The 26,161-nt window shown below is 37.1% G+C and overlaps 1 protein-coding gene across 1 annotated transcript in view; it reads right to left on the bottom strand.

Annotated features, from left to right (window-relative positions):
* PCSK5 (proprotein convertase subtilisin/kexin type 5) overlaps window positions 1-26,161 on the bottom strand; it is a gene marked incomplete at both ends in the record, with an annotated part of 173,808 nt that overhangs the window by 40,938 nt on the left and 106,709 nt on the right. Inside the window, 3 exons of the mRNA XM_082302244.1 lie at window positions 2,992-3,095; window positions 10,695-10,795; window positions 20,394-20,606. Coding sequence (XP_082158370.1) covers window positions 2,992-3,095; window positions 10,695-10,795; window positions 20,394-20,606 — 418 coding nt within the window. The remainder of the gene's footprint in view (window positions 1-2,991; window positions 3,096-10,694; window positions 10,796-20,393; window positions 20,607-26,161) is intronic.

The following is a 26,161-nucleotide window of genomic DNA, read 5'->3' as shown; positions in this document are numbered from 1 at the left end:
AGCTGACAGAACAAAGATTTGCATCCAATCTGCCATAGCAGAAACAGATCAACAGTTTTGATATCTTCACAAAACCAGATGCTCTCAAGTATTTTTCCATAAAATCAGCTAATTAACTGCTTTAATTGTTAAAAAACCCCTCTATTGACAAATTGTATGTACAACTCACTAATCAGAGAATATCCTGAGTATTCAAGCCTTTCTTCTTTAGACTACAAAATAACAAGTTTCTGAGAAAAGATCCAGGCTGTCTGACAATAAAATGATAAAAAAAACCCCACCAAGTAAAAATTCTTGCTCATTCCTGAGTTAATTCTATTGACATGAATTTAATGAGCACTGTTTACTTGCCAGAAAATTAAACAAATAACAAGCACTGCTTTAGCAAATCACTAGCTGGCTTAAGTGTTTTTCATGAATTAATCTTTCTTTGTATAAATGTAAGACAGCAAAAAAAGGAGATCTTGAAACCAGTAATGACATCTGTGAGCTCCTTCTGTGTGTTCTCCAATGGCAAAACACTGCCAGGGACTATGGCAAGGGAGAGGGTTGCCATGCAGACCAGCAAAACAGCCCTCTGAAATGGCATGCTGACCCACTTTCAACTACCAGCTCTTGCTGACCTTTTGTTGAGTGAAAGGTTTTTTCAGGTTTTTGCTGTTTTTCACCCTTTCAGTTCTTATTTCCAAAGGGGCAAACCTGTCTTTCTCTTTATTCTCATTTTCCTCTTTCTCCACTAGTATGCACTGAAGAAAGGTAGATTATTTCTTGTGAGTGTCTGCTTCAGATAATTAAAAATAAAATCTTCCACCCCTTCTTAAGAACATGCTGTGGAAGAAACATGGATCTTGTTATCAACAAAATTATGATACAGTTTCTTAAGGAAGTCAGTCTGATCAGAGTAGTTCATCTACAAAAACTATAATTGTTACTCTTGGCGATAGTGAAGGATAATAGTGTAATATTATACTAAATATTGCCACATGCAATTAAAAAACCTGTTTCAGTCTTGCCAGCAGTGGTGTGCAAATTCCCTTTTGAATTCTGGTTCGGATGTTGTGATTTAATCTAAATCTTTTGCTTCTCCTTCTTCCAAAACCAACAGGAGTTTAAAGAGAGCTGTATTTTTATTGGAACCATGTGCTCAGCTTAAGTTGCCAAAATAATTTAGCTAAAACTAGTGCTTTTATTTGGGTTAAGGTTGATTCTTAAGCTGTGCAGAGGTCAAGGCATTTAGCTCGTCTTCCTCTTTTTCAATTTCACCATAAAGTCTACAGCAGAGTTCTGCCAGTTCAAGCTGTTTTTTTCTGCATCCAAGTTACCAAGTTGAGCTTATCTATATTTGTGAGTTTCCACAAGTGGAGATGAAACCCTTTTTCATCCGTCTTCCCTACTACATACGTGTTACAATGCATAGAAAAATGGCTCCAGTGATTCAGAATAAGCAGTGGTTCAACAATTGTTCAACATTGCAAGTCCTGCTGCCAATGCCGCTGCTGCTGGTGTGACCTTAGTGTGACCTGTCTCTTGATGAGAGTGAGAGCTGCTGTGAAATGACTCACAGGGTGTTTGCTCCTCTTGGGCAACAAGTGGAAAAACATGAAAATACACAATTTTGGAAGTAAGATATGAAAAAAAAAGCTCTGCTTTATGTTACTTGGAAAGTGTTCTTTGACCTTCATACAGCTTCAATAAACTGATGATAGTGTCACAATCTCCTTACAAAACTTTTAAAATCCTGAGCTGTGTTTCACAATAACAAATACTATGTTATTGCAATTAAGGAAGTATCTATTTATCACAATTTATGTGTTTTGTGTTTGGGTATTCACTTGTAAATGGGACAAAACCAGGCCCTTAAACATCAAAATCTTCACATGATTAGGAGGTTCAAATCAAATATCCATTTCTAAATACATTTGCTGTAGTTAGAGACTGGTTTGGATCCAAAAATAAAAAGGGTTTTTTTTTGGTTTGGTTTCTATGCCAAAAATGCATAGGTCAGAATTATATATCAAAGGTGCTATACGGTAGCAGTGCCTTGATTCAAAATAGATTAAATATAGGCTTCAGTTTTAAAGTGAAACCACGGTAAAGATCTGATGAGTCTTGTATATTACACTTTTCTCTCAGGAGGTCCTGGTACAAACAGATCAAATCTCATCTTATAATAAGTATTTCAGTCTTGGGTGGAACTCTTAGAAAAAGAGAACCAGAAATAAGTCATTCCAGGGTTTTGTTTAGGATGCAACACAACCTGAAAGCAGCAAGAATGTAGTAAGTAGGAATCAGAGGAAAATCAGTGTTGAAATAAAACATTGTACAGATTCAAGGTTTCGTTTTAACCCACCCTGAAAAAATATGTCCTATTTAATGGTACAAGTGTTTACCTCCACTTGCATTACAAAAGTGAAAAAATGTTTTAAGATGTGGCTTTTATCAAATTTATAAGACAGTAGAAAATTTTAGAAATCTACCTAACAGGTCACTGAAAAATTATTCTCTGTCCCATTAAAAGTCATGACAGCTCAAAATTCGATTTTATCCAAAATCTGACAGAAATCTTACATGTAAATAATATTGGGTTTATCATATAAAAAAGAAATTTGAAAATACTGTTTCATCATTTTAGATTGAAACTGTCAATAATTCTGAGTGAGAACATGCTGGAATTCAGAATTGCTGTCTTCAACTCTACACTTCTTTATCAGAATGCTAGGTATAAAAAAAAATTAAACACCACTAATTTACTTAGTTTTCTGGCAGCAGTGCATGACATAGGACTGAAAGGGACTAAGAAGATTGGGCCAGTGCATTTTTTAGCTGACAGTTTTGCGGTTTAGTTATTCTAGAAGGTTTACATTGTATAAGAGAAGAGAGGCCCCTTCAGATTGAGGCAGAAAGGTCTCCAAACTATGAACACCATAGGGTTAAACAAAAATACAAAATAATAGGTTGTTTGTGACAGCAAAGAAGAAAGAAAGCTCTCACCCTTATAACCAGCTGCATTGGTTTTCCAGTCATTAGCATTCAGATGTCCTGCACGTGAAGTCCTGACAATAATGTGCTGTATGTCTCTCCAGGTCAGAAATGGACTATGAAACAGGGGAAAGACAAAGTCACAGATCAGACATTTTACCAGGATGCAGGGATACAGGGTCATGTAAACTGAAAAGAACCCAAAGTAAAACAACTTTAATTTATCTTCTCTACTTTCTTTTGCTCCATTCAAAAGAACATGTTCCAATTTTACAGAAAAACTATATGAAATTAGTTACACAACTGGGAGGTTTGCCATAAGCAGACAGTAAAAATATATGATAATATTCTGCGACATGGAACTGAAGGGAAGATGAATGAGTCCATTTCACACAGAGGCAATTTTTATGACCACCAACTACTGTATCTTAATGAGCGTAAAGGAGAAGAAATTAAACTTTTGGCTTGCTGAAAAGTTCTACTAAATCTCACTAACTGCTAGCTCAAACTGGAAATTCCTCCAGACTTTCAGTTCCTATTGAAGTTATTCCAGGTGTCTCTGTTGTTATTAATTTGTCTACTACCCCTGGTCTTGGAATTCACTGAGTCTATGAGTATTTTGCAGGAATTCCAAGCAGTTGGATAGTTGGTGAGTTACAAAGCAAAGGCCTGATTGCACAGATGTGTATTTCTTTAAGGGATTCCTAATAACCTTTCCACTTGGAAGGTGAAAGAAGATGCCATTCTGTATCCTCACTATGACACGAATAAACAGTTATCTTCTACGATAAGGGCAAACCTTCAGGGATTGCAGTTTTCCTGTTCCTTCTATATCTACAACAAGGAGAATTCCTTTTCTTAGAAGACAATCTAAAGATGCCATCACTTGGTTTTTTTTTTTCTCCTTCCAATTTTTCAGTTTTTCTATTACCTGCAAGAAGACGAGCAGTATTCTCTTTAAAAATGCAGTGTAGTAGAGGGAATGATAAACTAAGCCACTAAACAATGAAGAAGAAAAAAGTACTGTGGTGCAGAACACCTGTCACTAAGTATCAGTCTCAGAGCACCATTATCTGCCCCTATTGCACATACTGCCACAATTCCCCTCAGCTGAAGACAGACCAGAATGAAGTTTGTAAGACCCAGAACTAGCTGTCTACACTGCCCAGGACTATGCAGTCATTGAAAACCAGGGAAACCTTGGTTCTTAAACCAGATGCTCAACATATTTAAATATTGTTACATTTAATGAGAGCAGATACCTTCAGTCCCTGAGCATTTTTAAAACATTACTAGGCCTATAGGCATGGCTTCTTTTCTTATGGTGCAACTTCTCACACCAGACTGCTGGACTAGAATGACAGTAATTGTTTATCCAGCTGAGCTGGTAAAAATTACTGAAATAAAGATTAAAAAAAAGTAATGGAATGTAAGGTACATTGAGGATTTGTAAGATAGCATATGCTTGTACAGTCACATAACATACTACAGCTTTTTTACCACATAGCATGTGCCTGTACAACATCATTTTAATCAACTTCTAGCTCTACTTTACAACATTCAGTTTATACTCATGATTCATCCCCACAGTTTCTGTAATGCATCCTGATCTCCTCATGAGGCAGTGTTGGAAGGCTTTGCCACAGAATCTACAGCCATAGAATCATATGATGGTTTGGACTGGAAGGGACCTTTAAAGATCATCTAGCCCAAGTCCCCAGCAATCAGCAGGGATATGTTCAACTAGATCAGGTTGCTCAGAACACTGTCTGAACTGACCTTGAATGTTTCCAGGCATGGGGCATCAGCCACCTCTGTGGGCAATCTGTTCCAATGTTTTACCACCCTTTTTGTATGAGGAAGAAAATAAATCCATATTTTGCATTATCATTATATTGGTTTTTAGGATAAAATCCAGACAAGCTGTGATAGGGCATGATGAATGTCTTCCTTTAGATAAACAGTGGGGTAAGCAGCCATACATCCACCAACAATGGTGTTCTGGTGTACCTGTGTCAAATCTGCAGTGCACATAGCAGTGAAGATGGCAGACCCTACAGAGTATTGTGTTCTTCCCAAAGATAAAAAATTGTAAGCGCCAAAAATCAAACAAACAATGGCCTAACTGCAGGCTGATAATGATGAAATTGGGAGGAGAAAACCCCTGAGAGAAAGGCATCTGAATTACATCCTTTATTGTGTCATCTCCAAAGGAACAATAAAATGAGACTGTCCAAAAGACTGCTCACAGTCTGCGTAACAACAGCATGGTAGGAACTGCAAAAAAACCTTAGGTTAGTTACCACTCTTGGAGCCAGCTTGACTGTGAAGGTGAAGAAGGCTTACATTGTCCTAGGTCAAGACAGGAAGCTATGATTAACATGGTACCCAGGCTATTGATTTGACCTGTCTTCCACATTTCAAAAGACTGACTACAGGGCCACTGAAATTCAGTGAAGCTGCTCCTCTTCCACCTTCCTCATTTTCCTCCCAGGAACTGACAGGAAAAAGAAGATGGGATCCCTGCTCTCAAGGTGAACAGCCAGCAGCACCTTAAGAGTAACTTCAGAGACTAGCCTCTAAAAGCTGAAGCTGGAAAACACTTGAAGAGCCAAGAAACTACAGGGGACAGAGCTGCTAAACTCTTAAAAGTCTCAACTGAGAAAGTGCCAACTGAGATTTCTGAAAGGCTTGTACAAGTTAAAGGCATTGCCCTGGCAGCAGAACAACAGCTATCCACTTGTTTTATTTCTAGCTGTTGCTCCAAAGCACAGACACAGAAAACTCAATAAAGAAGTTAAAAATCATCACAGCCAAAAATTATTTGGTTTTAACCTAGCTTGAGTTTAAGAAATGTCTGAAAGGAATTTTCTTAGAACCTTTCTAAAGTAAGTTAAATGGAAAATTTCAGCCTGAATAGTTATTCTTTGGCAAATTCATATGTAACTGAAAACAGGAAAAGGAACCAAAGTACATTCAAATCAATGTCAATATAATAACTGAAATTTTGTAAGTGGCATATGTGGTTAAAGCTCAAGAAGAACACAGGTTCTAAGGTAAGCATTTACTGATGGTTATGTTTTCCAACACTTCAATATTAAGAGCAAACTACTTCAAAAATGCAAAGATTCAGAAGGAGATTTCTAACTCACACACTCTAGCATTCCCTTCTATAACAGGCAGTCAATCAATGGAGCAAAGACCTAGCTAAAGCTGATGCACTTAAATAATAATCTCTCCTCTTGCACTTGAAGTCTAACTGTAGAAGTCATTTGACAGCACTTCCTCAGTTCACCTCAGCTGTCTCATCACCTTTAACCTCTGACTATATGTATGACAAAGCCTTCATAACTTTGATAACACAGAAATATGTTCTCTGTATTCAAAACTGCACCATGCCAGACACAACACTGGTCTTCTCCTTTGTGTAAGAAAATCAATCAGTATGGAAAGTATGCAAATATCTGTTCAGTTGCCAGAAGTCCAAAGTAGCTACCTCTGATGCTGCTGACCCCTTACAACGTGAACTCCATTTTCCTTTTATCTCAGTGATTACACTTGGTGGTGCTATCTTTTAGAGAAATGTGGTACATTGTCATTTTTCTGTCACTAGTATCAGAATTTACTAATATTCTTTAGTTTTTCCCAGCTACCTTGTTCTAGCCTTGGTTTCATGTAAGAAAAGACAAATGCAGGAATGACACTGACCTGTTGGAGCAAGTCCAGAGGAGGGCCACCAAAATGGCTAGAGGGATGAAGCACCTCTCCTACAAGGAAAAGCTACTCTCCGAAAGAGAGTAGGTTTAGATTAGATCCTTGCTGGCAAGGTGGTAAAGCACTGGCACAGGTTGCCATGAGAAGTTGAGGATGCTCCTTAGAGGTGTTCCAGGCCAGGCTGGATGGGGCTCTGAATAACCCAGTCTAGTGAAAGGTGTTTCTGCCCATAGCAGGGGGGTTGGAACGAGATGATCTTTAAGGTCCCTTCCAAACAAAATCATCCTATGGTTCTAAGATTCCATATCACTCATGTGAAGAGAATCATGGAAGAAAACAGACTCTCTCAAATGCTATACCACTGAGTATACATCACAGTAGAAAGGTAGCAGACTAATACCTCCATTTCAATTGCTGCTTCTTACCCATGAAACTAGTTTATTTACCATGTGTTGGAAAATATACATTGGCTTACAGACAGGAACATGCAGTTCAGTTGGGGATGTATAATGTATTCTTCTGTCAGCAGCATAAGGGTGTTTTTTTTAAACTTGGCTTCTTCAAAGGAACATAGTACAATGGTCTCTAGAACCAACACAGAGCCATTGTCTCTCCTGACTCTGACAAATCCCAAATCCAAACTTTTCATCAGTGAGAAAAGGAATTTCGGCTAGCAACAGTAGATGGTACTATGCAATGCAAATAGTTTACTTTCAGTAAGAAAATTGCTGTCTCTGTGGACTAAATTGATTATACTTATTTTCTCGTTTACAATTAGAAAAATTTGACAATACATAATGACTAAGCGCAATACACAAGCATTTATTCATAGGACCTGATCAAGGTACTAGATATACTGGGAAGCATCAAGGGGGTACAACTTTGAAACAATTAACTATCTGAATACCATAAGAAAACTGCAGGACATGAAAATTAAGAGACTTCTTTGTGTGATAGTTGTTGCATATTTACAACCCCGCATTGCATCCTAAGGGATTCCAAACAAGCAGTCTGAAACTCAAGTTACAATTCTTGGATTCCTGAAGGAAAACATGCCACTTTGATACTCAAATACTGGATCAAAAATAATAAAACTTGTTCACATTATGCGTAACAACATCTTCAAACCATTTGTTACCAAGGTTTCAGAAGCAGATCCCTGTTGGAAGAAATGGCTAACTGGAGGGTTCAAATCAGAAGGCAGGTAAGAGATCCTCCATCATCTATTTGTCAATCCTACCATATAAGGCTTATCAAAGAAAGAACGTGCAGGGTTGCAGTGTAAATCTGTCTTGCTTTTTTTGTTTGGTTGAATGTACCTTTGCGTGAGAGTCGAAGCAATGTCTTGGCTGTTCTAACTCACATCCAGGCCATATCAGTGCTCTGTTCAACTCCTGATGTCTCCCAGGAATAGAACGTGGCTACCGGGGAAAATGGACTTCCACAGGCTCAAAACCCTTCCACGGTATAAATTGTTGCATTTTCCAGCACAAAGTGGAATGAAACTATACATTATTACAAACATAGTCAAGAAGTGTCCAGGACTAAGTGCTCCAATTTTTAAGCAGCTTACTATACAAAGAATGTAACTAACCTTGCAAAACCCTTTTCCAACTTGTCTTTTTTAATAATCTCATAGAAACAGTGCCATTAGCAGAGGTACTAATAGAGAATCTAAGGAAGAATCTATGAAAACGCAAACTCTGTCTGAATGCAAAATAGTTTCAGTAAGCCATTACACTAAGCCACAAGATCATGTGTCCTTTATATCCCATTTAAAAAGTATTGCAGGCAATACTTTGATGGCTTCAAAACTTCGTTTTTCATGCTTTAATTCCTAACATTTACTTAGGTTCACCTAAATTGGCAGGCATCACAGGTAAAAAATACAGCCTGAAATTTCAAATCACATAAATAAGAAACTCAGAAACTGCATAAAATAATCGAAACATATTCCATGCAAACAAACCCCAGACTTCAATTTAATAGATCTCAAGATGATGTCCCTATAATATTAAAGGCTGTACTTCATAATCTATTAGGTCACAAGACCAAAGATCTCTCTGAACTGGTGAAGAAAACCAGCATGGGAAACCAGGAAATATTTTTCTCCCTAGTTTCTCTCTTCTTTTTAACTTTTTTTTTTTTTCCTATTTTATTTAGCGGCTGTGGTCAGCAGCAGTGTAGGATTTTAAGTACACATACAAGAGAAAAGTTAGTGACTGGAATACAAATGAATAAAAACCACATTTATGATATTGTTAATATAATTCCTTTGCATCTATTCAAATATACAGGCTAAGGTCTAGAACCAAAACCTTTCACTTAATGAAATGGAACAGAATCTAAAAGCAGGCAAAATCAACACATTTTCACTTCAAAGCTCTTTTTAGCACCATGCAACAGAGTATTACAAATACAAAAGAGTTACTGGGATATTTAGTCACTCGCACATTTTGTCTCCATCACCACATATGAAGCTTTAATACAGTCTTGTCTTTATGTCTATTATAGCAACTATTAGTTCTGAAAAAAAAGCTAGTCCATAGGCACTAACATAGATTTCCCACTGACAGAGTGACCAAAGGTCACAGAGAAAAAAGGGTAAGCTTATCAGCATGTTTTAAGAGGCCACAATCAGAAATAGCTTTGTTACAGGTCTTGTGTGATACACCTTTTTTGAAATTTTCATCTAAAACAAAACAAAAAAAATCAATTACCAATTTCAGCTCATTAAGAAATAGTGAGAAAAACTTCCAGCAAGTTGAAATGTACACACATGCAATATTATCTGCATTTGTAGATTGTTTGGAATGAACCTAAGGATTTTAAAACTGAGGTTAAGAAGAGATTTAAAAGTTTTAAAACCTCCACAATAACATTTATTAACTTTTCAAAATACCTTTGTTTCTGATAAGTGCATTAAGAAAACACAATTAGAATGTCACAAGTGCTGAACTATTTAAGATTATCTCAGGTCTTCAATTACAAACTCTTATGCTTGTAACTCAACAGCAAAAAGTATTCTGTGTTGAATATTGGGTCAAGGTGTCTTCAAAAAAGCAGCATGAAAGATGGAAACGTAATTCTAATGTTATGAATGACATGCAATGAAATTACTATTGTGTGCAAATTTCTTACTTCCTTCAAAGAAAATGGCTGACCCCACAGGAAACTATTTTTTTCCAGAATTTAACAGAATCAATGTCCTAGAACTTAGAAGCACTTGATTTTCAGTAGGATTTGGGGTGAAGCATTCCATCTTAAACCTGCAGGTATTATCCAACAGAACACAAAGTAATGCAAAATAGTTTGAAATACAGATTTACCTGAAAATCTCCCACATTTCTGCTGCTCCATGAAACACATTAGAGAGTATATATTAGGCATAAAGAACAAAATCATGCAGTTGAGAAGATGCTTGTAATACAGAAAAATTTTTGAGGTAAATGTACAAGGACTATGGATCTACACTATCCATGGTTTTTAGAGCTGAGGAACTTGACTCATATTAAAAAATAGACTTGTGTCAGCACGCAGAAGTTGAGATTTTATTTTTCATACTATACTGACTCAAGTTCAGGTTAACCTAACACCTCCCAAAACCTCTTTCAGTGTTCAAGAAAAGACATTGCTAAGAGGAGCCTGATGAATGGAGGAGGTGACCTACAGTACCCTGCAGTGCACAGCACATCTGGGCAGCCTTGTGAGTGTACTGTAAGACATCGTGAGGATGCTATACATCATTTAATGGAAACCACCTGGGTTCAACATTGTTTCAAGTTACTACAACACTGAGTACTCTGTCAGCATCTCCACAGTGTCAGCTTTCCTTCATGCGAAGTAAGCATGGAGATCTTTCCTACACTTGAAAGGCTACCATGTATTATGACAACAAAGTTTCCAAAGCACTGTGTAATGTGTGTATAAAGGCGCTGGATGAATGAGAAGTATCTTCCTGTATGCTTAAGTTTTGTTTCAGAGTATAACTCAGATCTTACTTTGCTTCCAGTGCCAGGGCAATGATGCCTGCAGCCATAGGTGCAGAGGCTGAGGTTCCAGTATGGCTGTCTGTGCAACGCTGCCTCAGGTCTGTAGTGATCTGGAAGAAATTGAATGTGTGAAATTTAGAACACAACTTCAGAAATCAGAGCATGTTTCATTTACTTGAATGATTCATAGGTATGTGGAGGGTATTTTCTTCTTTAATTGCAAGAAAGGGAATATACATGTTGTTAGATGTTCTGACCTTGAAGTCACTTGCGAATTTAGAGAGCACTCTCTATATTGCTCCATGGCATGATCAACAAAGACACTTTTAAACTAGAAAAACATGCAGAGGGGTTTGAAACTGAACAGCTGCACAACTGGAACTCTGCCCTTCTATTTGGATTTACAGAGGACTTTCCCTCCAAGAATCTCGAAGAGCTTTACAAACAGGAAGGAACTAAATCTTATATACAGACTGCTTATGCCCATTTTAGAGACTATAAAGAGGTATAGAGGGTTTGATTAGGTTGCCTGAAGTCATAGCAGAAGTATGTGACACAAGAGAATACAGCTGGGCTCATGCAAAGTACCCTGTTTAATCCTTCATTCAATCCTTAAGCAATAAATCCCATGAAATTAAGCAGTAATTCACTGGAAAATCCTGATGTGATTACAAAATTGGCCCAGCCATCACCAGCCAATTAGATCTTTTCAGTTTTAAATTGTTATGCATTACATATAGATAATTACATGCTGCACATATTTTTGTATGTAATCTAAGTGGATGTATAAATTATAATGTGCAATACCAACTAGAGGCACAGCCTTCTATGTAGTGTTACGATGTTTCTATCCTTGAAATAATGAATTTAAGACAGATGCTTTCTGTAAGAATGTAAATCACACACAAAAATGAGTTTATTTTAAATCCTGCATCTTTCAGACAATGTTAATCTGAAGTGATTCTACTCTATGCTTGTCTTCCTGGAGAAGCGGTTCTTTGGAGGAGCAAGGCAGTAGAAGAAGAATGTCACTACTACCTAGCAGAAGCTCAAGCAAAACAGACTGGAGAACAGTTGTTTGAAGACAGCAGTCTTCAGCATGGAAACCTCGATGAAGGTGAATGACCTGTGATGCCAAACCTTATTCTCAGAATTTCAGTCACTGCACGATATAAAATATCTGCCTGAGGGGCTGAGGAGAAGTTGCTTACATAACGTTTTATCCAAACACACAGAATTATTGTGTTCTAATTCACCAGTATTATACTTCATTTCCAACACAGATTTGCACAAAGATGGGAGACAATCAGAGGATCAAAAAATCACAAAAAAGCACAGGGCATGTAAAAATGCCTGTCTAGCTTTGAAACCTCAAGATATATGAAATATGATCTGAAAAACCACCTGCATCTCAACTGGGCAGAATATAAGCAAATGCATACAGGAAGTACAGGTTTCACACTTGATGTTAGCCATATCCAGTATATTACACGATTTGTATAAGGCTGATGAAAACCCTCCTATGTAAGCATATGCAAGGTGACATAGAAGATTTCTGACAGAAAAGGCACTAACAGTAGCAAGAAAATGATTGTTGAAAACAAGTAGGGAGCAAGTGAAACAATATGGAAGCTTCTAAAAATTGAAAAAGACAGATGAAAGTATTTATAATGTCAGATCCTTAAATTAGTCAACTAACTAGAGGCCAGATTTCTTGATTAATGAAGTCTAGACAGTACTTTATCTCCCCCTATTATTTAATATTCTTCATAAATGCACACCTTGTTAAATAATTTCTTCATCTATCATTGGCTGGAAGTTGGAACCCCATAAAAAAGTTGTTAATGTAACTTCCTTCTCTCTTGCCCTCTTGCCTATTGACAGTCTATTCATTTAGACAATGAAAATTACCAGCGTTGGGAAAAGCTTTATGAATGAAAATTGCATAAAAGCTGTGACAATATTAAGAGATGAAACTGCAGCAGGAACAGTCCTAACACTGCATTGCCTCTATGTGAAAATTCAAGTAGTGATTTTCCAGGTGGGATTAAGATGTCCAAGTACTAGATGATGACATGCACCCAGAGACATATGAGATAGAGCTATCCCATCTGGAAAATACTGGTCATTGCTGTGGTGAGGACCAAAAGGAAGGCCAGGAAAAAGAGAGTGAAAAAGGGATTAATAGATGCTCATGTCTTTCATATCCTGGTACTTTATGTCCTGCATAAAAGTAGTGCAGCAGGTGCTTTCCTTGGAGGACCAAAAGGCAATAAAGCCTCCAGGAGCTCAGGCAGGAAAAGTGTTCTCATAGCAGCTTTTCCCTAAGGGACAGCCTCTGTCAATACAGTGAAACACACACTGAATTGTGCTATCTTTGCTTCTCATCCTCTGGAAGAACATCCTTCCAGAGTGATCCTACTGTCCTGTGGATATCAAGCACAATAAGCCATGACATGTCTTTATTTGGGCAGCATTGTCCCTCATGTTCTAAGTAGATACTGTAGCAGCAATTTAAACTACAGACCCTTATCTCTCTTTCAGCAGATAATTCAGCCGAAAATGTGTTGAGAAAGCTTTGTAAGTGTAAACCCCATTTGAACTAATTCAAAGGAAAGTTACTGACAGGAGCTGAGATATTTAGGTGTAGATTACCTCCCAAAATCTGAGGCATGTTTTCCAGCACTATGGAGTCACTGCAGAGAACTGTTTCATTTACCCCAAGAAAAAAGAACACATGACCACCAAGAGGTGAGCAAATTTCAAGATGAAAAATGGTGCCCGAAATTCCTGAACAACATAAAAACATCAACAATCACAATAAAAGGATGTGGTATTGGATAGCACCACGAAGCTGCCATTAGTGTGTATTAGCAGTCATTCGGATCCTTAGGATGGGGAGAATGAGAAATTTTTTAATCTTTTGTTGAGTATGACACAACTGCTAATCTGTGAAAATGCTGATCCAACTGCCTAAGAGAAGTCCATGCAATATTTCCAGGGCCATGAGTTACAACAGCTTCTAAATTAGTTGAATCAACTAGGTTTGATTGAAGACAGTGACAATATTTCTGGTACTTGCCTAGTTTAATCAACATGAAATTAGCAAGCTCAGACAGACACCCCAGTGAACGGCAGACAGAAATTATAAAAATCACTGCAATGCACTGAAATACCTCCCATAAGCATTGGTGAAAAGCTTCCAAAGAAACTATGCATTTATTAATGGCAAAACATCTAGACACACTGTGACAGTTCTATAGAAGCAAATTGCTTTGAGCAACTTGGCCTCTGGAAGAGATGCCATTTCTGTACAGTCATTATTAAGGTTGCATGATCAGTCTTTCCATAGTTTTACTGACTGGGAAATAAATGGATAAAATAAAAAACGGGATTTCTCTTGGCAGAGAAGAAGTTCATGCACCCTAAGCCTCTATATTTCTTGATATTTCATATTTCATGACATGAGTTTTCCGAACCGATTGAATTATTTTTTACCTTATGCTACCGTTCTTCAAGACATGTTGATTTCTATAAATCTGTGTCCCTAGAAGTGAAAAGATTTTAACAAAAATCTGTTGTACATTCTACACACCTTATGTATTTAGGTATCTGTATGTACACAGAATAGAAGATGCCACATTGTGTCCTGTGATTATCTTGGCAATCTGAGTGAGTTTCTGAAGAAGAACAGGCTTCTGGGTTTTAAGAACTAGCAGGAGACAGGATGGGCTTTTTTTGTTGTTTCAGTTTTAAGTTCTACTTAGAGTAGAAGTTTATCAACAAAAAGAGATGAACTGCTATTTATCAGAAGACAAGAAAACAGGTGGAATATTAAGTAGATAGGTTATTTGCAGGAGGTAAGTAATTTATTAGGCTTATAAATTGTACCTATGAGGAACTTTCTGATGTCAAATCCTTAGTGCTTTAGGAAGTAATTTGAGAAACTAATTCAAACGAAATGCATTCACACAGTAAGTTTGATAAGTGAAAGAACCACATTGATAACTCTATTACATGGTGCTTAACCTATCCTAGCCACATGGTCTGGAGGGGGGAAGCTGTCTTTAAGCATTGTCCTATGGTATTCAAAGCAGCAAGGAAGAGAGTAATAGGAAAAAATTCCTTGACAAGTGCATATTATTAACCAATACTTTTGTACTCACTGAGTTATGAGAAAAACCATCTATAAAGAAGCATAATTTTATAGTCTTTACCTACTGTCCATTTGTCTCTGTCCCATTGTGCAAGTTTCCATGCCTATAACTATGCCAGTACTTTGCAGCTGCACTTGAAAACACTTAAAAGTAATTCTGGCTCTTTTCCATAAGAGTCTATGTAAAAGGCATACATCTATCTTCATCTTCGGAACATTTGTATGCTTTGAGCATTTTAATATATCCAAGGGGTGGAAACTTGATTCATAGGCTAATAATCACTGCAATAAAATTCAGTACAGTATGAAGTCAAGTGCACTTGGTGTACCTTTCCTGAAAAAGAAATTCCTGCAAGGTGTGTCTAACTGTATTGTTAGCTTAAAATACTTCAAGCTGTCATTGTGTAAGACAAGAAAACCCCTCCAGACTAGAAAAACTTCTAAAATTATGTTACATCCCATATTCATAACAAGCAATTATTAAAAATGGAATAGTAATGAAAACAGAAAAAAAAGTGTTTTGTGTAGTTACAGATGTGTTTGTGATTCTATTACTCCATATTGAAATCAAATAATTTTTAAAAGAATTTTTAGTCTACATAATGAATTTCTAATGCTTGGTTACTGTTTGTTCCTTTACCTTATAATATATTCTGCACTTAATGGACAGAAAAACAGAGAAGAAAAGAAAAAAGAAAGATATTCAGCTAAAGAATTGCAAGGAAAAAGAGGAAGGAACCATGGAACATGGCACTATACAACTGTAACCATTCACTGTTCCTAAGTATTGTGTAGGTATTTCTGTACTACAACATGACAGAATCTCATATGATACTGAAATCTGTTCTGTGTTACATGAAAGGAACAAAAAAAAAAAAAAATTGATGTTGATTGTAAATCCTGTGCCAGGTCACTCCTTCCTGGTTTACTGCTGTGGTATTTTTGTTTCCTATTTTGAATGTAGGAGTCTCATTCCAAGAAACAAAATCATCCTGTGATTTGATCAAACATTGTTACTCTTCAAATTTTGGCACAGACTTAAGCCCTGCATTGTTTGTCGACTGCCTATAAATTAATATGCATAACAGAATTTGGATAATTAAAATTTAATAATAATCTTTCTAGTCACCCTATACTGTTATTTTTCCCTTTAAACTTGCTGTAAGCTCTCAGTTTCTTGTGGAAAGATATAAAGACAACCTCTGACTCAAAAGGAGCATCAGTTTAGACAAAAGTGTGAGATACGATGCAGTGAAAAGGATGTGTGGTACAACAATGAAAACAAATACATACAGTTTCTAGACTCCTCTAGCACTTTACAGCAGTTTAAAAAAACCTTGTATTGAAATTTTCTGTTCTTGTTTGAGTTCAGTTCTTGTTCCAAATAAGACTTGTTTCCAAGGTAAATGGTATTTGATAGGACTTTAGGAGGACTGAATTTTGGTAGACAAGTTGGAGAAGAGAATAGTGATACATTAATGCTCTTAAAACAGACTATAAGCAAGACAGTCACACAAGTAATAGCAGAATTCCTGCCTCCATGGGAGGGTGTGCATGCTGAGAAGACTTTTCAATAATCACTGTGAAAAGCTGGCTTCACAATTTCATTGATTTCTCACTGGCTTGTAGCATAACAGAAGCACATAGTTATCCCTTACGTGGACACGTGGTTTACACACCACACAAACAGAAGCTATTCATCACCTGTACATTGTTTTGCTCTGTCATTGAAAGTGTCTGGAGGGCGAAGAGCCTTGCATGGCTTTAAATACCAAGTACCAGTAGTAAAACATAAATAACTTGTGTGTTTCAGAAGTCAATTGATAATATAGTACAGGAAAAAGAATCATGTCAGGAATTTTTACAGTCTGATTTTCAAGCATTTGGGACCAGTGACTCTTATGGCACATGCAACTGCAAGGCTGCTTTGCACAAGACTAGTCAAGGATAAATCACATTCTGGTAAACAAATGGTCAATAGACTTGGGTTAATTCTTATGGGTCCTCAGTAGACTTACACCTTTGCCATTCGCTGTACAAAATAATGCACACTGTAGGACTAAACTAAGACTGGCATATGGAATTGAAGTGCTTTGAAAAGAATGATGCATCTGACTAGTAAAAACAATCACTGTTTATAGAATTCATGGAATTCAATTAAAAATTATTTTTACTTATCTCTGATATTCAGTGTGAGATCTCCAAGGGAGACTCCAATTAAGAACATTTTTAGAAGCACATTTTTAATTTTTTTCAATAATGTTTATGTAAAATATCTTCCTTCTTTCCCTAATTATTGGATAATCTATGTGCATTCTATATATAATAATTATTATCTCCTTTGTAAAGTACACCTTTCGAAAATCTTACAGTAAGATATTAAGCTGCCTGTACTAGCACAGTGCAAAATTCCTGAAGTGATGGGTACTATACTTCAGTAAACTAAAAAATTATATATGCTTGTGTTCCACAAGAAGTCATCAACAACGAGGGTGAGATCGCCTCCAGGTGTTTTTGATCCTAGTGCAAGACATAAGGGAGTGAAATGTCAGAAATTGGAAATGTTCTCTTACTGAAATAGTAGTTCTGTAAAAGCAGAAAGTCTGTGTTAATTGAAAAGAATGTATGACAATCAAGAAAATCACAGCTATTAAGAAATCGGAGGAATGCACAAAGCTTAAATTAGCAATGTAGAAAATTACAAATAAGGATTGAGAAATACAGAGATATTTTACTTGAGATTAAAAACATGAGCAAGGATATAAAAGAATAGCAATTAATAACATTTGAAGGTAAAAGGTGCAGAGAGGCAATAAGGAAAGACAAGATTAAATTGTGTTGCCTAAAAAATAAAACATAAGTATGTTTTATTTTCCTATAGATCAGAAGCAAAGGAACCCCCAAAACAATATTGTTTTAATTGTCCAGAGATAATAGTTTATAGTGAATAGCTATTTCACTGAATGTTTCTTTTTGGAGAAAAAAAGTCTAAATTAAATTTTCAGAGCACAGAGAGATGATAAATCATCTTCCTATTTATCTCTATTTTAAATAAATTTAAATCAAAAAGATCGGAAGCACTGAAGACTTTTACAAGAGCTGGAAAGGGAACTGCTCTGTTGTTTTTAGCAAATGTTTGAACACTGGACAAGTTCCAGAAGACTGAAAGAAAACCTGCATAGTGTCATTATTTTAACAGGATAAGCAGTATTGCCCTAATAATGTCATCTACACCTTTTTATCTAGTGTAAAACAACTGATACAGGACTTAAACTAATTATTAGTAGATTAATTAACTAGTAGTATACTCAATGGTGGATAACATAAGGTGTTGGAAAAGTAAGCTTGCCAAAGTACTGTAGTATTTTTTTCTGGCCCTCACTTTGGCTGTAAGTAATATACTCAGGATTATACAAGACACATAACATAATACTGTACATTAAAAAAAAGTATTTAAATTTAAGAGACTAAAAAGATACATGATACATAATACATTGATTTAAACTGGGATAATTATGAGGTCTGAAAATGTAAGCATGTATAAAAAATTAGAAGCAGGAAAATTATATTTACCCTTACAGCACATAGAAGAAATGAGCCTTGTTTCTAATCAGGTCTTCTACCATTTCATTCTTGGCCATAGGATGACCTAAAGCTTTCACCAAAGACATGGAAGAAAAGACCAGCACCTTCTAATGAGCGCTAGAGAAACGTGGAAAATGAGAAAGTGATGATGACGACTGGTCTAAATTGAGAACTAAACCAGCCAGTCATTAATGGTGGAATAAGGAGACCTTAGCTACCTTTTATATATTGTTTCACCACCAACTTTGAAAAACAGAAGCAGCAGCTCTGAAAGTGGGCTGGGCATCACACAGTGATGGACACATTACATGATAGTGAAGCTAACAAGTCCCAGCCCAGGTCAATAAATAAAGAAAGGAAAACTGACCTGGAACAGACAGACACACGTTTTCCTGTGCTTTCACTGAATACGGCTGCTACCTGACTGGTGTATCCAGTTTGGATTCTAGAAGTTTGTAACATGAAGAAGGGTTTATAAGAAAACATGACTTAGACTGAACGATGCAAGAGGCTTACCTTCAGTTATCAAAAGGAATTAACTGCTTGGGCTACATGGGCAGAGAGAAGACAGTAGACAACTGGAGCAGTCTTCATACTAGCAATAAAATCTGTGACACCAAATGCTTAGAAATTGAAGCTAAACGGGCTCAGAGAGCAAACAAGTGAAATTTTTTAATGGCAATGAATAATTAAAAGCACTTGTACTAAATTTAAGTGGATTTTGTGTCACTGAAAACTTTGAAAGCAATATTAATTGTATTTACAAAAATTACTGAAAGTTGAGCTGGAACTTCTGGAATCGAAGGACACAGGGAAGTCCTACAGACTTGGCTAAGTAAGGAGTCAGCCTAGAGGACACAATCACATCTGCTCACCTTATTAGTCTCACTTAAATATGAAGAAGTTAGAGAAAGTCTTTTAAGGACAGGGAACGGAATTTAATCACAGAAGTGAGGACTCCTAGTAGATACAGTAATTTTTTTTCTTTATTATTATTTATCAGGGATAACAAGAAACATGTCAGGAAGAGAGAGAGAAGGTTTCAGTGAAGAGAAGCAAGCAAAGAATAGAAACATCATTGGAATGAAGAAGGATCTCAGAACAAGTTAAAAACAAAAATTAGACCATCTGAAAATACAGAAGAATCCAAGAAGGGATGGCCAGCATCCCAGAATCCTGAAAGACAAGGCAAACAGTATTAAAAAAACATAGAGGGAAGTATTTTTAACTCTTTATTGACACAAAGAGAGGAATCTGCTAAGGACCAGAAAGAAAGAAATATCAGATGAGTCCTTAAGAAAACATACAGGAGAAAAAACCCCCTCCATGTCCTTCAATTTCTGATCAAGAAGTAATTAATTTCTGTAAGTTAAACACTAGAATAAATAAGCAGGGAAGAGGACAATATAAGCAAACCTCATCAACCTTGAGTACAAAGGTTTAAAAGGTTAAAAGGACTAGCATGTTGAATACTGAAAAGTATCCTGAATGCATTCATTTTGCAAAGGTACACAGGATGGACAAATACTAACGATATCAACAGATTATCAAACAGAATTAAGACTATTTGTCATTTTCTGGCAAAGATGAGAACATTAGGGAAAATAGATGCTGGCTGCTTAGGAATGAGATGAGGAACAATACAGAAAAGATGAGCACTGAGCCTAATTTTCCTTAGAATATATCTCCAGAATAGGCAGCAATATGAACAATAACTGACTGTCACTGAATGTAAAAAAGGAATGATGCTGGATCAAAATAAATCTGAGAAAATAGAGAGGTGCCTAGGTGAACTGCTAATATCATGCATGTTAAACGTGAGAACTATTGATAACCGAATTTAAAACAAATGGAAGACATTAGTATATTGGTGGAATTATCAAAGAATTTCTCTTTCACTCATTCCCCTCAAAGCCACTGAGCAAAATATAAACACATATACTTAAAAAAATAATTAAAACCCATACTATTTTCCTGTCATAGGATTCTCCACTGCTGTATGTAGTAGCTAGTGTGGATGCACATTCTTCCAGATACCACGGCTTTTTCCCACTTTCAGCTGTGCTGCTTATGGAGATTGTGTAGATGCTATTGGTGTAGCCATCACAGGAGCAGTGGTCTCGACTTCTTCCACCATTTCCAGACGCCCAAACAAAGACTGAACCTAAGCCTCTTCGTCCCTGTTCGGAAACAGTACAAAAGACTTGATTAATAATTCTTCTTTTCTCCCTCAACTGCTTAATAGCCAGATCTTGTTCCCAAAGAAGACATCTAAGGAGAAGAAGAAAAAAGGAAAGGAAAGGGAAAAGGAAAAGGAAAAGGAAAAGGAAAAGGAAAAGGAAAAGGAAAAGGAAAAGGAAAAGGAAAAGGAAAAGGAAAAGGAAAAGACAACTTCCCTGAGAGGAATTTGAAATGAGAACAGGATTTAGCAGAACCAGACATTGGAAAACGTGAGAAAATGAGTGGTATGAACACAGTAACTTTTAGACACTGTTTGTTGGTCTGCATCTATGTTACCTGGATCTACCTAGAAAGTTGTGCTGAAAACTCAGAGGAAGAAGCAAAATACCATATTGGCTTTCTGGGTTGCAAACACACATTGCTGGCTTATGTCAGCCTCTCATCTACCAGCACCCCCAAGTCTGTCTTGAGTCCTTCTTGGCAAGACTGCTTTTGATCTGTTCATCCCACAGCTTGTATTGATATTGGAGACTGCCCTGATCCAGGTGCAACACCTGCAATTGGTCCTACTAAACCTCATAAGATCCTCATTGGCCCATTTCTTGAGCTTGTCCAGGTCCCTCTGGATGGCATTCCATCTTTCAGGTGTATCAACTGCACCCCTCAGCTTGGTGTCGTCTGCAAATTTGCTGAGGATGCAGTCAATCCCTTCATCTAGGTCATTAATGAAGACATTGGATAACATGGCATAACAATAACAACAATGTGGACTCCTGAGGTACATTTGTTGCTGATGTCCACTGGACTCCGAACCAGTGACCACTGTCATCTGGATATGAGTGTCCAACCACTTTCTTATCCAACAGCCCATTTATCAAATCCATCCCTCTCCAATTTAGAGAGAAGGATGTTGTGGGTTATGTGTCAAAGGCTTTACCGAAGTCCAGATAAATGACACCTGTAGCCCTTCCCTTGCCCACAGATGCAGTCACTCCATTACAGAAGGCCACTAGATTGATCAGGCAGGATTTTCCCTTGGTGAAGCTGTGCTGGCTCTCTCGATTCACCTCCCTGTCCTCAATGTGCCTTAGCATAGCTTCTAGGAGGATCTGCCCCATGATCTTCCCAGGCACAGAGGTGATGTTGACAGGTTGGGAGTTCCCAAAGTCCTTTCTTTTTAAGGATGGGTACAATGTTTCCCTTTTTCCAGTTACCTGGGCCTTCACCAGACTGCCATGACTTCTCAAATATCATGGAGATAATTAGTGAGTTTAATAAAAGTATACTACCTGGAAAGACTTTTCAGCAAAGTAAGTTAAATAGCAAATTCTCCTGGCTAGTGTTTACATAAAGCTATGTCTCTAAAATGCAAATTTTCACTTTAAAACATTTCAAGCAGAGAGAAAAATCCCAAGGTGCCAAGTTTAATATACTATGAAATCCACACTCTCCAGACAGGATCACTCTGAATACTGCAATTTTTTCACTTCCTTTAGTTTATCTTAGCTAATGCACTAACAAAAAGATGAAAAATAGCAACATTTTCAGTGTGATGGGGTTTTTTTGTTTGTTTGGGGGTTTTGGGGTTTGTTTGTTTGTTTTAAGACAACCTTTATGGAGTCTTACAGCTCTCCTTCTCCATATTTTTAACCCTCACCAATTGAAAATCCCCTTTCCATCTCGAATTCTTGTTGTGGCTGCTTTTTCCCACTAGCAGGTTCCAGTTCAGAGCCTCCCAAAGCCAGTGGGATGTGACTTCTCTTTCCTTCTACAAAGAGGTCATCTCCCTTTGCATATCTTTACTTCTTATACCTCCATTCTGAAAACACAGACTAAAGGAAGGGTAATGGGAAAAATTATTTCATGCATATTCACCAATTTATTATACCAGCAGGTCAGGGAGACAGAAATTATACCTCTCTCTATACTTGTGGGCAATAGGAGGGAGGACTATGCTAAAAATATGCTGGTTCATTACTTTTTGATGTGTTTTTGCTTGATTTTTACTGGTTTTATTTTGGTTCCATCCCATCATCTCTTGAAATTAGATCATGCTTTCCAGCAGTAAGTATTATCTGCTTTCATCTTCTGTTTCCTTCATGGTAATGGTAATTCTTGGCTTGACCATCAATTCTGACATCCATTTCAGAATCATGTTCAGATTCCTGTTTGGTCCTATACTTCCCTTAAAAAATACCTCTCTCCTACATAACCCTTCACCCAAAAAAGTTTATATATATATAGGCACGTAGAATACACAGAAAAAAGAATATCATACAGTCATACTTCTACCTCCAGAACGTGTTGAAATATTCAATCAGAACCTTTGTTTAATGAATTTTCTCAGGTATCTGTTATTTGTAGAATTTGACACATTTTACATGTTTTTTCTTCTTCACATGCAGGTCTTGAAAGCAGTATTATGTAATTATATATGGCTAAACTGATACCCCACGGGAAATTCGGAATAACCACCAATACAACCAAGATAGAAGAAATGTGAATTCAGGGTAATCAAAAAAAAAAAAAAAGTTTTGTATAAGAACTACTCAAGAAGATGCACACAAAAAAAAAAATCCTACTAATAACAGTCTATCTGTCATTTTTCTGCTGTTGACAGCAGATGGTTCTGTATGCAAACAGCAGTATAGCATGATTTGTCCCACGCAATAAAAACATTTTCACTGCAGGGTATGACTGTATTATTAGCTTGTCTGCACAGAGAATGCATCTCTATTTCCTTAGATGTATACCTATGCTGCTCTGCTAATAATGAACAACAAGCTGCAGAAACAGGTATTTGAATCCATTTTTGGTCACAGAATTGTGAAAACACGCCAATGGATGTTAGAAATTCTGCATTTATCATTTAAAAATGATAAACATCAATTCAGATTTTTAATAGTAAGGGCAGGGCTTTAAAAAAAATAGCCATTTGCACCTGGATTTACATTTTTATGCTACATTTTTTTGGTAAACAAATTATGGCAAATATTTCTTTAAAACTAATGTCTCCAGCGAATATGTAAAGGATCAATGTCTCTGTTATTGCAATAAAAAATAAGTACCAGGTGCATTGACCAATGGAAAAGAGCATTTTCTACTATATACAAAGGAAGAATTCCCATTCCTCCAATGCACTGTGCATATAAGAGCTCAGAAGTTCAAAGAAAATAATAGTATTACCTTCAGATCAGAAAACATGCTAGACATCTTGTTCCTAGAAGCTACTTGGCAAAGCAAATGGCACTCTTAAAAATAATTTAGAAAGTAACCATCCAAACTAATTTCAACAGGAAAATTCAGGAGATGTGTTCAGGAGATGTCTGGATCTGGCGCTGTGTGATAGAGATGGTTACAGTGGGTGGTAGGTGGACAGTTGGACTGGCTGATCTTGAAGGCCTCTTCCAACCTTGATGATTCTATGAACAGGACTAAAAGAATTTGTCAAGTATTTGTCAAATAAATTCTGGTTCACCATTTGGTTTCCAAACACTCTACTTTAATTCAGTAAACCGAAACATGCTTTGGAAAATATGAGCTTGTTAATAACTATGCCCAACAAGTAAACAGAGCGAGAACATCAGCTGTTCTACTATATATGAATGTCATTCCCAGTTGGTATCCTTTAAATACAGTTAAAAAACAGTTGGACTGTGTTACAAAGTTAAAATAAACACACATGCAAGGCACTGTATAGTTTTTACTGTTTGTCTAAGTCTATAATTTGTCATTTGCCAGGTGCCCAAGGGTACAAGACAAAAAGGCAAGCCTTGAGATGCCAAGAAGACACACGTCATTTATTATTCAAAAGCAAAGGCGCATTTACAAATCATATGAATAGAACATGAGCAAAACTAAGAGCTAGTAACTCTTCTATAGAGGAGGCATACACCAGGGTTGAATGGATTTGCAGTTAGGTATGCTCAATGCTTGTCCCATGACTTTAAAATTTCATTCCCTCTCCCTCTAGGCACAGGAGTTGCTTCTGCTCTTCCCTTTGCAATGGTAGCTAGGACTGCCTCTTATAAACTCTGCACAGTGTCAATAGTTTTGCACTTGTGCTTGTCAGTGCACTAAATCAGTGCATTATGCACTATGAAAGGTTCTCCTTTTATTTGGTCTACTTTTTAAAATTGCATAAAATGTCACATTTAATTTTAAAAAACAAATCAGCTGTCCCATTATGCAAAAGAAGAAGTATTTCACTGATGACTGTGACTTGCTATTAACCCAGCCACAGTCCAATTTTCTAGCACATTTTCTGGACAAAGCCAGTGTGCGCTCAACAGACGGCTGACCTTAAATGAAATGGACTCAGGTCTTTCACAAAGAGGCCCCAAGGCAGAAATTGCACTTGAAAAAACACGAGAGAAGAATCTCGGGGAATTCTGGCTTTTTTTTCTGCTAATGCCTCCTTTTCCTTGGTCAGCAAGTTGCAAGCAGGTAAGTGATACAAAAGCTCCTTTTTGTTTTTTCCAGTTCACCAGCATGGGCAGGTTAAGTCTGCCAAGAATCAGAGCCAGTATGAACATGCTCATAATGACATCTGCAGAATTTCCTTATACTATTCAAGAAACATACCCTGCTCCAAGTGTGTGTGTTTGTGAATGCACCACATCTTTATGAGTGAATGCCTTAGTAGTACTGGCAGGCACCTTTACAAGGCAGAGGTCTTCACACACTCATCTAAAGACAACCAGCAGTCCCACACACTTTAAGTTGCTTACAGCACTCTTCCATCTAATAAAAACAGTTTCCACCTACAAGATGTAGCATGAGCCAGTGGAGTAAGTTTAAATCACACTATTTTATAAACTTTAGACTCTACATTCATTCACTGCTTTACAAGCCAAGTTGCCTTAATCCAGCCTGTGAATCCTGACTATTACCTGCTCAGGAATCAAGTGCCCCAATAACCCTACCTGCCTATGGAAGGAGGGTTACTGTCCTAATAGAAGTGATCAAATTTACAAAGGAACAAGGAAGAAAATGTGAAGGAGAAGAAAAGGCAGAGGACAGAACCGCTTACGTGGAGTAATTAAGAGTTACAGAGGTGGCAGCCAGGGAGAGGTAATTTGGCACCGATATGCTGGAAATTGCACACTGATGAGCAGAAAACAAACCATGAAAGTACAAAATGGAGAGAGAAGGGACACTCTATCCACACCTAGAGCCTAAACATTTAATTTCCTATATTCTCCCTAATACTGTTCTAAAATTACTTAATGTTTCCAAGAACAAAAACTACTGCCAGAAAGTGAAATTGATCCATAAGTGGAAGCTGGAAAAAGTAGCCCATGGTATGACCTCTTCCTTAAAAACTAATTCCTAAAGAGGAAATGTTCATAACTGAATGTGCAGAACAGAGGCCACTATTCTGGAGCCCTGAAAAACCTACTATGCAGACATGGTTTTTAGGTGCAGCATAGTACAATCACTGTAGGGCCAGGCATCAAGGATCACAGCATCCTGAGAAATGCACCTGTGAGACGCAGCATCTCCTTTCTTCCAGTTTCTGCTGATTTCTGTACTCTCTAGGATGTGGATGCTG

This window comes from Coloeus monedula, assembly GCF_965178545.1.
Source record: "Coloeus monedula genome assembly, chromosome: Z".
In the NCBI taxonomy this organism is placed as follows: Eukaryota; Metazoa; Chordata; class Aves; order Passeriformes; family Corvidae; genus Coloeus; species Coloeus monedula.
The sequence above is the reverse complement of the archived record's forward strand: the minus strand, read 5'-3'. Positions and strand labels throughout refer to the sequence as shown.